This window comes from Branchiostoma floridae, chromosome 4 (genome assembly GCF_000003815.2).
Source record: "Branchiostoma floridae strain S238N-H82 chromosome 4, Bfl_VNyyK, whole genome shotgun sequence".
In the NCBI taxonomy this organism is placed as follows: domain Eukaryota; kingdom Metazoa; phylum Chordata; class Leptocardii; order Amphioxiformes; family Branchiostomatidae; genus Branchiostoma; species Branchiostoma floridae.
Window position 1 is genome coordinate 31313332 of NC_049982.1, and position 12874 is coordinate 31326205.

At 44.9% G+C, this 12874-nt stretch overlaps 1 protein-coding gene across 1 annotated transcript; it reads left to right on the forward strand.

Moving 5' to 3' along the window:
- The first annotated feature begins 4272 nt into the window (after positions 1-4272).
- Positions 4273-12822, forward strand: LOC118414844 (neutrophil cytosol factor 1-like). Its single transcript, XM_035819109.1, has 5 exons — positions 4273-4433; positions 7737-7817; positions 10045-10120; positions 11454-11625; positions 12494-12822. Exons 1-5 carry the CDS (start codon positions 4341-4343, stop codon positions 12585-12587), a joined length of 516 nt encoding a protein of 171 aa, XP_035675002.1. The 5' UTR covers positions 4273-4340; the 3' UTR covers positions 12588-12822.
- The last annotated feature ends 52 nt before the right edge of the window (positions 12823-12874 follow it).

Genomic DNA, 12874 nt, shown 5'->3' on the forward strand with positions numbered 1-12874 from the left:
GTCGGGACCCCCCATGCAGACCCTCATGTAACGGTACATGCGAACCGCCTGTACTTGTAATGGCGTGAATGAAAAATGACACTTTGTTGGCGATACATCATCAAACATTCAGGCCTTGTAGGCCTTCTCCCATTAACTTGATTGCATGAGAGCATTCAAACTTCATCTGTACATAATTTACTTAACGTAATTTGGTTCAATAGCCGGTCGTCTGGTGTATCATCAGACCTAAAACCCAGAGGTTCTTGGTTCGAATCCATTGATAGGCCACCGATATTGTGCCCTTGTTATGGGCACTTCACTCGACTGTCTTCACTTCGATCAGGTGGAATCAGGTCGAATACATGTAGAGTAAATGTAGTTCCTTTCCAAACGGCACGGTAAACATTGTAAGAGATTGAAGCCCTGTTCGAGGTTTTCGCGGTGACCACTACACTACGAACTTAAAACCACCGCGAACATTTTTCTATTATAGTATGAGACTGCAGTCTATGGCGCTACCGCGAACTTAAAACCACCGCGAAACCCCATTTTCCCGCTACCGCGAAATTAAGTCGCTACGAACTTAAATACATTGCCTATAGGAGTTGTGACATCTAAAGACATACAAATCTCACCCCCATGAAACTCCTTTTTTCTGCCGTACCCTAAAAATCTCGCCGTACCCGCTGAAAAATATCGCCGTACCCGCTAGGCTCTGCCGTACCCGCTAAAAAATATCGCCGTACCCTAAAAATATCGCCGTACCCGTCCCTATCCGCCGTACAAAACAGCCGACACCGCTCGGCCACAGGGCATACTCACACGAAAGTCGCATCTAAAAACCATGTACGGCAGTACGTCATACCTATGCTCTGGGAAACATTCCTGGCCACCTCTCTGCCCAGTGGCGTTGTACAAATCGCGCCCAACGTTGAGAACACTTCGGAAAACTGTGGTGAGAAGCGGTCTGTAGGGCCGGAGGAACCCGGAAGTGAGCTTCGCATCAGCATCAGCACGCTTTGAAGGGAACGAAGTCGGTAGACAAGTAAGTAACGTTACGTATTTCACAATTCCTTTCATTGTATTGTACTGATATGGCGTGTCCCTTTTATTCCTGCCCTCTTAGGTCACTCTCCGGCTAGGGAGTTCCTGCAACGTTTGATGTGTCAATTCCCATTGCAGGGATTAAATTTAACGTATAAGTTATAACCCATTTTAAGTGTGGAAGTGGAGGTTGGTGATCATGACAATGACTCTGTATAAGGAGAAGTGTTAATGTAGCAACCCATTATATTCATTTTTGTTGATTTTTTAAGTCCTCATTGTATTAAGAATTAAAGTCATTTCACCTTTGGAAGCAAATGGTGCAGTAAAGCAGTGATTATATAAAATGATTCATTTACAGATATCTTATTACTTGGCATCTTAAACAATGTACCCTTATTGCTGCTTATGTTTCACTCTCAGTACCCCTGGTGTAGCGCTCAGTACCCCTGGTGTAGCGCTCAGTACCCCTGGTGTAGCGCTCAGCACTACTGGTGTAGAGGTCAGCAACCCTGGTTTAGCGCTTAGTGCCCCTGGTGTAGCGCTCAGTACCCATGGTGAAGCGCCAGCACTACTGGTGTAGAGCTCAGCAACCCTGGTGTAGCACTCAGTACCCCTGGTGTAGAGCGCTCAGTACCCCTGGTGTAGCGCTTAGAGCCCCTGGTGTAGCACTCAGTACCCATGGTGAAGCGCCAGCACTACTGGTGTAGAGCTCAGCAACCCTGGTGTAGCACTCAGTACCCCTGGTGTAGAGCGCTCAGTACCCCTGGTGTAGCGCTTAGAGCCCCTGGTGTAGCACTCAGTACCCATGGTGAAGCGCCAGCAGTACTGGTGTAGAGCTCAGCAACCCTGGTGTAGCACTCAGTACCCCTGGTGTAGCTCTCAGTACCCCTGGTGTAGCTCTCAGTACCCCTGGTGTAGCGCTCAGTACCACTGGTGTAGCTCTCAGTACCCCTGGTGTAGCGCTCAGTACCCCTGGTGTAGCGCCCAGTACCCCTGGTGTAGCGCTCAGTACCCTGGTGTAGCGCTCAATACCCCTGGTGAACATCCATTATAACGTGAAAAGACAAGAAACACCTGTTTCACCATACCATCCACAGGTGTGAAGAAACATGATAGATAAATAGGATATTGATCCAAAACACTGAGGCAAAATTGAAGGTGAGGTAAGGAAGCTTGCAAAACTGTCTCAAGTCGCCATATACCGCACCATCGCACGTGTGTGGGTTCTTTAACGTGGATGGGGTGTGACTCTCCCCATACACGGGACCTCCATATTACGTCCTATCCGAGGGACGGCCCTAGCCGAAGCTAGGAACTCATTTTCACCTGAGTAAAGAGAGGAAAGCCGTGTAAAGTGCCTTTCCCAAGGGCACAAGATCGGTAACACGGCAGCTGGATTCGAACCCGCGACCTCTCGGTCGCGGGCCGAACACGTCCCGCCGCGCTACGCGGTCCCACATATTCACTCAGTACCCCTGGTGAAGTGCGCTTAGTACCTTTGAGTCAGTACCCCTGGTGTAGCGCTCAGTACACCTAGTGTAGCATTTATTACCCCTGGTGTAGCGCTGACTACCCATGTCGTTGTGCTCAATAGAGCTCAGTACCCCTGGTGTAGCGCTCAGTACCCCTGGTGTAGCGCTCAGTACCCCTGGTGAAGCGCTCAGTACCCCTGGTGTAGCGCTCAGTACCCTTGTTGTAGCGCTCAGTACCCCTGGCGTAGCCCTCAGTACCCCTGGGGTAGCGCTAAGTACCCCTGGTGTAGCGCTCACTACCCCTGGTGTAGCGCTCATTAACGCTCAGTACCCCTGGGGTAGCGCTCAGTACCCCTGGTGTAGAGCACTCAGTACCCCTGGTGTAGCGCTCAGTACCCCTGGGGTAGCGCTCAGTACCCCTGGTGTAGAGCACTCAGTACCCCGGGTGTAAATCGCTCAGTACCTCTGGTGTAGAGCGCTCAGTACATCTGGTGAAGCGCTTAGAGCCCCTGGTGTGGCGCTCAGTACCCCTGGTGTAGCGCTCAGTACCCCTGGTGTAGCGCTCAGTACCCCTGGTGTAGCGCTCAGCACTACTGGTGTAGAGGTCAGCAACCCTGGTTTAGCGCTTAGTGCCCTGGTGTAGCGCTCAGTAACCCAAGTGTAAGCTCTCGGTACCCCTGGTGTAGAGCGCTCAGTACCCCTGGTGTAGCGCTTAGAGCCCCTGGTGTGGCGCTCAGTACCCCTGGTGTAGCTCTCAGTACCCCTGGTGTAGCTCTCAGTACCCCTGGTGTAGCGCTCAGTACCCCTGGTGTAGCGCTCAGTACCCTGGTGTAGCGCTCAGGAACCCTGGTGTAGCTCTCAGTGCCCCTGGTGTAGCACCCAGTACCCCTGGTGTAGCGCTCAGTACCCTGGTGTAGCGCTCAGGAACCCTGGTGTAGCGCTCAGTACCCCTGGTGTAGCTCTCAGTGCCCCTGGTGTAGCGCTAAGTACCCCTGGTGTAGCGCTCAGTACCCCTGGTGTAGCTCTCAGTGCCCCTGGTGTAGCGCTCAGTACTACTGGTGTAGAGCTCAGCAACCCTGGTTTAGGACTTAGTGCCCCTGGTGTAGCGCTCAGTAACCCAAGTGTAGCTCTCAGTACCCCTGGTGTAGCGCTCACCAGTAACCCAAGTGTAGCTCTCAGTACCCCTGGTGTAGCGCTCACCAGTAACCCCAGGGTAGCGCTAAGTCCCCTTGGTGTAGCTCTCAGTGCCCCTAATTATAAGGCCAATCCCTCCCTGCAAAAAAGTTTACCCTGCTTCTGGCGTATGTCAATTTCAGGTCAATATATGGGTCTATTTATTGACAAAAACTAAGAACCATAGTTGTCTGTAAAAAAAGGGGATTCAAGAAGAAAATTGCAGCTCTGAAAGACGACACCCTTTGACCTTGTCGACAATGGCTTAGTGATTTATAGTGTCGTCGGTACACAGAATAATAGTGGACTTTCCGGAAGATCTCAATAAGTTGAACCACTACACACAGGGGGCGCCACAAATTTTAAAGGGACAGCACGCTAGCGCTGTATGCACAGTACATTCACAAGGCTTCATGTCTTGGATTCAACTTACAGTTACGTATAGAAATTTGATAAAGACTCGGAGGATTGTCTGTTAGCCTTACTTCGGCGAAACTAAGACCAATGCCGTACAGAACCCCCTCTACACACGTTGGACTCACCCTTAATCAGTGGACGATTTCAACCGGCGTTTAAGAACCATTAATCTACAGTGGACGTCAAGCGTCAGTTGGTGTTTTTTCTGGGTGAGGAGTCACTTGGACAGACACGCAGACGTGCTCCAAAATGACGGAACTCGGAAACCAGAGGTCGAAGAGGGTTATCACAGGTGTGAGTCTCCTGGGAATAGAGAAGCGCTACGTGCCGAACAAACACTACGTAAGTACCACACAGGTTTTCAATATTGTTGTCGTTCACATTGTAGTGCATAGCCATACATGGGTCAGTTTAAGTTTCCTCGCTGTTTCTGTAGCAGGGTACATTTTACATGGGGGGGGGGGGGTCTAGACATTCCCCCTTAACGTGCTCGAGGCACCCCCTCGAACACGGTACCCCCATTTTACGTCCCTTACGAAAGACAGTCGTACCCCAAGCCGGGACCAGTATACTGTGAGGTTGCTACTAGTTGAGCTACAGGGACATCCCCTAGATTTTCAATCCACAACTTATAATTGTGTAGTCACACACATATACGCAGGGTCAAATCGTACCGACCCTCATGTGTCATGCTAGCGTCAATATGTCCTCTCTTTTGTGCGTTGGAATGATCCAGTATATGGTTGAATCAGTGTATTTTCAAAAGAATAATCGTTTGATATTTGACTTCTGACAATTAGGTGACATTGCAATATCTCGTGGCTAGGGGAGGGGCTTTCCCTTTATTTTTAGCACAATCTATTTGTCATTTTGCCGCAGGGTAAGTAACTATTCGTAAATTATGACCAGTTTCCTTCTGTATTCCGACATCTGGTCCATATTTCAGAAGTTGAAACTCAGGCTAAATTATCGCCAACACGTTCAGTTTGAGCTGTATCAAATTTCAAAATGTTCAAGAAAACCCTGGACAAAATAACTTTTTATTCACAACCATGGCACCTGGTTGTAGTGCGTGCCACCGAGATATCGTCTGTGTTTTTCTCTCTTGGTTGTGAATGAAAAACTTTGTAAATCCAATTTGACCCTTCCACGCGTGACTCAATAGCATGGACTTACCCCGTCCCCTCCGGGGGTCGACTAGGCAAGGCAAGGCAATAGCGTGACTGTATCCACGTGTGTTTCAAAACCAGTCTGGCCAGGTGTCTTGTCGAAATCACCTACCTGGCCTGGATGCCAGACTGTTTCCATGGGCTATACAGGCGAGCTCCTCGGCTCTAGGGCCAACATGTCACCGAGGATATTTTGCCACAGACACAATTAGTCTAACCCAGCAGCCCTGTGGTTAACGATAGTTTTATCCGCGGGGTATCCTATATCCGTTGTATTTGAAAGCAGGGAATTTGGGGATGTCAAGTAGGTGGTTGGTATTTTCAAACTTCATTATTTGAAAAGGAAACAATTTTTAAACCACAGTCCGTAGACTTGACGTCCTTAGATACCCATTTTTTTTAAATACAACGGATATAGGTTACCCAACGGATAAAGGCGAACTAGCGTTAATTTCAGTTAGCCCTAAAGCCGAAGAGACGGACTGTATACGCCCTACAAACAGTCTGACATCCAGGCTATAAAATCGCTTGTTTAATGTACATTCCTATGACTGACACGTATGGTACACTCAGATTATACTATTACTATCAATGAAATACAGACTCAACGTCGCGATATCCCCGAATGTTACATAAAGAATTAGAAGTTGACTTGAGGCATGGATTTACACTTCGTTTGTTTTGAGTTATGTCCGTCTTTTGTTAGCATGTCAAACCTGAAGGACGGAGTAGGTACTGGCCTTTAACGGTACCAACCTGCGCTGTCCCCACGTTTATGCTTTATGATCTAAGGCCACAACAAGTAAACTGTATGGATGACATCAGCGCGCGCATTAATCTATGCCTGATTTCAGTCAGAAAAAAAAAAGATTTTTTTTTCTTCTGCATGGATGGTCAGCATGACGATTAAGTACCAAAATAAGCAAATATATTGGGTTGTAGCCTAATGATTGTACTTGTAGAAGTGACCCAGGACTGTAGTTGTAGAAATGAAACTTATTGTATAGTTGTAAAAGTGACACCAATATAAGTGTGGTTACCAACTTTGTTGTGTTTTTTTTTTTTTGGTGATGCCAGTGTCACTTCTACCACACCAGTACATGTCTTAAATACAGGAATGAATGCCTTGTTGGCTCTGATACCATCTTTTGTCCATTTAATTCTTTTTACAACAGTCATCACAACTTTATGGTGCATATTTTAGAAAATGTAGCCATCTTGTTTGTTTTTTACCCATCTTGTTTTTTTTCACCGTATCGTACTATTTTTGCAGTCTGCAGAGGAGGTCATCCATAAAATTTACTTGCTGTGACCTATTAGGTGTACACAAACTATTCAATGCTTAAAAATGATATACTTATATCTGTATCTCTATCGACATAGCCGGCACAACCGCCCTTCGGTGTAACATACCAGCGTCACAGGCACGCGGCGCGGCAGCAGCTGGTTATATGTTATGTTACACCGAACGACCTGTCACACCTAACCTTTGCACATCTGAGTGAAAATGTTGTTTGAAGCCATGTAGAGAGGGTGCGTTTAATCGAAGAGGGATAGAAATACCGACGTATTAAAAGTACAGCGACCTTCATACGGTCTACTACAACTATACATATAACGTTAAACAAATAAGTGCATACGAATAAATTACCTACATATTTGTATCAATGGATAGATATGAATAAGTCAACATGTTGGGTCTAAACGTTTCGTTTACACCAATGTCCAAATATTCCTTTATATATTTACCTATTTGTGTACAATATGGGTTAGATGAATGGGAGATAGAGACACAGAGGAAGAGATTTTCATTTATATGATTTAACTGTTCATTCAGTGTTTCAAGATTCTTTGTGTTGTAATTCCTCAAAGGCCACAGCAAGTAAATCTTATGGTTGACATCAGCGCGCGCATTAATTTCCGTCTGATTTCAGAAGAAGAAAAAAAAAAGATTTATTTTCCTCTTCGGGGATGGTCAGATAGACCAAAATAGGCAAACATGTTGTGTCGTAACCTAATAATCATTCTTGTAGAAGTGACACTAGGGAGGTAGCCATGACTATAGTTGCAGAAGTGAAATTTATTGGATAGTTGTAAAAAAAGTGCCACCAATATGGAAGCCATGAATGCAGTTGACAGCTTGGCAAGTGATACCAGTCTACTACACTAGTAGTATCACATTTACTACACTAGTTTACTTCTTTAATACAGGAATGAATGTCGATGCCACGTTTTGTCATTTCAAATATTGTTACGATGTTTATGGTGTCTATTTTGAATATTTACCCATCTTGTTTTTTTTCGCTGTCTCTCATTATTTTTGCACTCTGCATAAGATGTCATCCATAAGATTTACTTGCTGTGGCTTAAACACATTTGCAATACTGTAGTTCACTATTAACAAGACCGAATCTACACGGAATTTTCCAATATATTTATGAATGTATATGGCTAACAAATATTTATCGTTCCACAGTTATACATCCTGTCCGTGAAGTGGTCTGAGGGGAGTGAATTCATCATTTACAGACGATACAGCGCTTTCTTCCAGCTTCACGTGAGTAACACGGTCTAAATATTAAACTCTGTTAAAGTCAGATCCACACGTGCGTATAATGTTACATGTAAGTCCGTATGAGATCCGTATGGAATTCTTACCCTCTACCAGGCTCAAGAGGTCGCTGAAAAAAATGATTGAAATAGGAGATATATAGACATATAACATTCAGGAGGAGTCAGCTTGCCAAGGAGTATGGTTTGCAGTCGGCTAACCCCACTGGCATCTACATTCTATTTTCTGGCATGTAACGTTACGTTAGTCTATTTTTATCCAATATATATGTATATCATTTTTCCAGCGACCTGTGGAGCCTGGTAGAGGCCTAGACTTCCATACGGACCTCATATGGCTGCGATCTAGCTGCTACCGCGCTACGATCTAGCTGCGACCGCGCTGCGATCTAGCTGCGACCGCGCTGTGGTCTAGCTACGACCGCACTGCGATCAGCATGCGACCGCGCTGCAATATCTGTCAAATATCTGTTGAAAACAAATCTTTTAGAAATAACCTTAAAAAACTAAAATGATAAGTGCTCATGCCCTACAAATTGAAAATGGTCGACACCACAACCCACATGCCATAATGACATAGAGAACGAATTCCACTTTATAATATGGGTTGTCCGACCTACGAAGGAGACCATCAAAAGTTATTACAACCTATTGTATGTAAATGTGGGGTCACAACTGCGTATATATTTAAGTCCGTATGAGGCGTCCATGGGAGTATTTGCCTCCACCAGGCCCCACAGGTCGTTGTAAAAATGATAGAAATTGGACAAACGTAAACAGGTAACATGTCAGACGAGTTAGCTGGGTCGCTAACCATAATTCTCGGTCAGCTAACTCATCTGGCATGTTATGTATCTACATTTGTCCAATTCGCACTTTTTTTCCCGCGACCTGTGGAGCCTGGTAGAGACTAAGAGCGTCATACGCACCTTAAACGGACTTGAATATATACGCACGTGTGACCCCACCTTAAGTCAGATACAGTACTACCACATGCTAAGACAGATCTAGAGATATTCCATATGGTATTACCATGTCCTGTTCCTATATCTACCTACGTTAGCTAAAAGTTAAAGTCATTCCCGCGCCTGATAGCGGATAGGGCGGCGCCCATCTCCGTTTCATTAGCCCTTGGGCCACACAACGCAATCACAACAGCAGGGGGCTAGTCCACTGGTAGTGTGTTCAACTTCCATACTCTTCCGAATGCTGAGTGCTAAGCAGAGAAAGCAGCATGCACCATTTTTTAAGTCTTTGGTATGACTCGGCCGAGGATCGAACTCCCGACCTACCGAATACATGGCGAACACTCTACCCACTAGGCCATTGCACCGGTATCTACCTACGTAGGCCAATTCATTTACAACCCTTTGCAAAAACGAGACAATGCAATATTAACATGATGTTCTGAAGTATTGGCCTGTATGATATTAACCAGATTGTTTATGCTGTTACATTAGATTAGATTAGTTTAGTGGAAGTAGTAGTACATAGTTCAACTCCATTGTATACACACATTGCCATACATTGTCATCATCATCATCATCCACTCAGAGACTGTGTCCTACATGTCATGCAAATATAGAAGATGAATTCCACTTTGTTATGAAATGTCCTACGTACAGTAAAGAGAGAGAAACATTGTTTAAGAATATTAGAACCAAAACACACATCTCTCTCGCTGGTGCAGAAAACGATATCTTCCATGTATTGCTCTCATGTTCAACTCATGTATCCGTCTACGTAGGTCAGTTTCTTTATAATGTATTCCAAATGCGAGACCAGATTAATCATACATAACTGTACTGTTATACATAACTGTACTGTTATTGATAATGTTTTGATTTTTTGTTTTGTATGTAGCCTCTTAGTACTATTGTCTGTATAGTTTTTAGTTGTTATTGGTTGCCATACATTGTACCCTGTGCGATTGTTGAGCAATAAAAATTCGATCATTCAATTCATCGTTCGGCTGCAGCGCAGGCGACCGCAAGCCTTCTCCAGTTCCGTCTATCGGCAGCGAGCTGGCGAAGCTGCCTGGGGGTGATCTGGCCATGATGGTCTCCCATTAGCCGTTGGACGTACTGTAGATAAGTAGTAGGTTGGCGTCCCCGTCTACGTCTGCCATGAGGTGGAACGTAAAGTGCTTACATTGTACCTGTTACAATTGTTACAATAAAGTTATTCTTCTTTTTCTTCTTTTCTTATTCCAGCAAAAGCTTTCCGAGTTGTTCCCCATAGAGACGGGGGCAGTGAGCAGGAAGGACCAGACGATCCCACCCCTACCGAGTAAGCGTCGCCATTACGTGATCTAACAAGAGTTCGTAGGACACAAACCTCAATGAAGTTTGAGGTGTGGGCTTAGGTACTTGGTGCCCTTACCAGGAATAGAAATTCAAACCTGTTCAAGACGATCACCCGAGGCACCAAACAAAACCGGTCGTTTTTGTCAGGTGATCGGTTTGAAGAGTATTATTTCAAAACATGCCCGTGGTATAGTATAAATGGTTCCGTAGTGTTTAATGGCATTGAACAAACTTCTGTAACAACTAAATTCAATTTTTAGTTTCAAACAAATTAAAGTTTCCTTTCATATTACAGAAGACGCCCCAAATGACCCACCCACGTGCATCCGCCGCCATCTTTATTTTGAACATAACATTGTAATGGCGGTCACAATCCGACCCAAACAGGCTTTTTCGACCCAATTTTCGTGACTGAGAAAAAAACGGTCGTAATGACCAGGTGGTCACCATGACGAGGTGGTCGCTCGTGCAGGTTTGGCTGTATTTCCATTTCTGTTCAGGTATTTCTTTATTGTAATACTAGTCCGTTAAGCTACCATATTTCTAAACCGGGGCCTGACCGGACAGCTCTCGAAAACGAAAAGTATGATATAAGAGACAGCAAAATACACGGAACATAGGAATATTAATCTTCAGCATGATACGAGGGGCGTTCAATAAGTAATAACTCTGACTCATTTCCCATAGCAGGAGATTAATGAAACAGTGTTATGCATTTCTCCCATCGTTTGATGTAGCTCTGGACACCGTTTTGTAGGACACCCCATGTTGGTCCTCCAACAGATGCCTCATCAATGACAGAAGAGGGACGACCGGGTCTGGGAGCTGTTTCCACAGACTTCCGGCCATATTTGAATTCAGGATGCCAGCGTTTTACAAGGTCATATGATGGGACATCATCACCATAAGTTTCTTTCATTTCATCAAAAGTCTCCTTTGGTGTGCGTCCTTTCAAATACAAAAACCGGATCACTGAGCGACACTCAACTGGCTACATTTCACACCTAACTCAGTTCAAACACCAGTAAATCAGAAACCACAATTAGTTCAGAGCTCGCTCTTGTTTTGCAACATAAACTATAGAGATATGAATCATTACACATGCAAAATTTCATCTAGATCAGACAACTGGAATTGGGTCAAAGTTATTGAACGCCCCTCGTATGTGCATATTCCTTGATAAACATTTTGTTTTCGTTTCTACAAATATCCCGGCCGGGCCCCGGTTTAGAAATGGCTGCCAGTATTTAAGGATTGTCATAGGAATTCAAGAAATAAGGAATAAACTGAGAAAAAAATGTTGGTGTTATCCACAGAACAGAGATGGTTTGGGAACGAGAAATTCAAGGTAGCGGACGAGAGGATGCTGACGATCGACGGCTATTGCCGAAAAGTTGCGATTGCCGAGCCGAAGATTTCCGAACACGAGGAAGTGCTGTCGTTCTTCGAGACGTTGCCCGAAGACCTGACCCCTCCACCTCCCGACCCGTAAGTAACGGTGGTTTCTTGTTAGGCGATGTTTCTCGTTTCTAAGGATGAGATCATTTGAGAATCCCGAAACTGATGCGAGCGTGACACAAAAAAAGTTTGGCACGAATTTTGCCTTCATTATGAAATCTAAGTGTCCAGGACGGTTAAACAAATTACATACAGTGTACTTATTCTTTCACCTCCTCTTCTTTGAAATTGTCTACGGCATTGGTATCCTTTTCCCGACATTCCTTTGCAATTCATGTTTCATTTTGCAGCTGCTTTGTTCGATTAACCCTTCACTCGCGCCTGGATACCATACCCCAACCTCACAAATATCATTTGTGTTGGGGTCTGGCAGGATGGCTGTAGAAATGTTTTCGAAGGCCCTTGATCAGAGAGAGGAGAACCTAAGGTGTATGACCACTCAAACCACAGGTAGCCAGCTACAACACACCACAGTTGGTCAGCAGGCTATTACAGTAGCGAATCAGGTACTTAGTGGTCACTGTTATGGATTCAAAAAATACAGTTGGGGGTCTTTAACCAATCATGGTAGGGTGTATTACCTCCTGCTGATCCTGCTGCTGTTCTATTGGGGGAGTTTTCTGCCCAGTATAAGGGGCAAAATTGAGAACCCGGCATATCCCATCCGGCTAGACCCCTGCACGATAGATACTTGAGATCGGGCTGGGGTTTGGTAACCAGGCTACCTTCACTCGCGCGGTGCACGCGAACGTTATCCTTACAATCCAATCAGCTTGGCCATATCTATAAATGTCCATAAATCACATTTTTAAGTTTTTCTTTTTCTTTTCATGCCACAAACGCTATATTACCACAACTTAAATTGACTTTCGCCATATGAACCGGTCTTGTCCAACAGGAAGAAACCTAACAAGACGTACCTGACATTCGAGTCGAAAGGCGGAGACAACAAAGACAAGGGCAAATCTGCGGATAAGTCAGGTATGATGTGAAACAGTCCTTAAAAGTGGCCTGAACTCTGTATTCCAGGGGTCTCCAGTCTTCAAGGTGTTTGTGTACCTTAAAATGTCTGATAGTCACTCAACTGATGTCGTTAGCTTAGAAACCCTACCGCCATCGAGAAATTGTGTCCGAAGTCGGTCACAAACAACTAGTAGTTTTGGCGCCGTCATTAATATTGTACGTTCACCTACTTTTAACTTCTTATACTTAAGTGTCAAAATCTCTCTATCCGTAGATATATTTCTTCAAAACCTTTATTGTGTCTCCCTAAACGTGG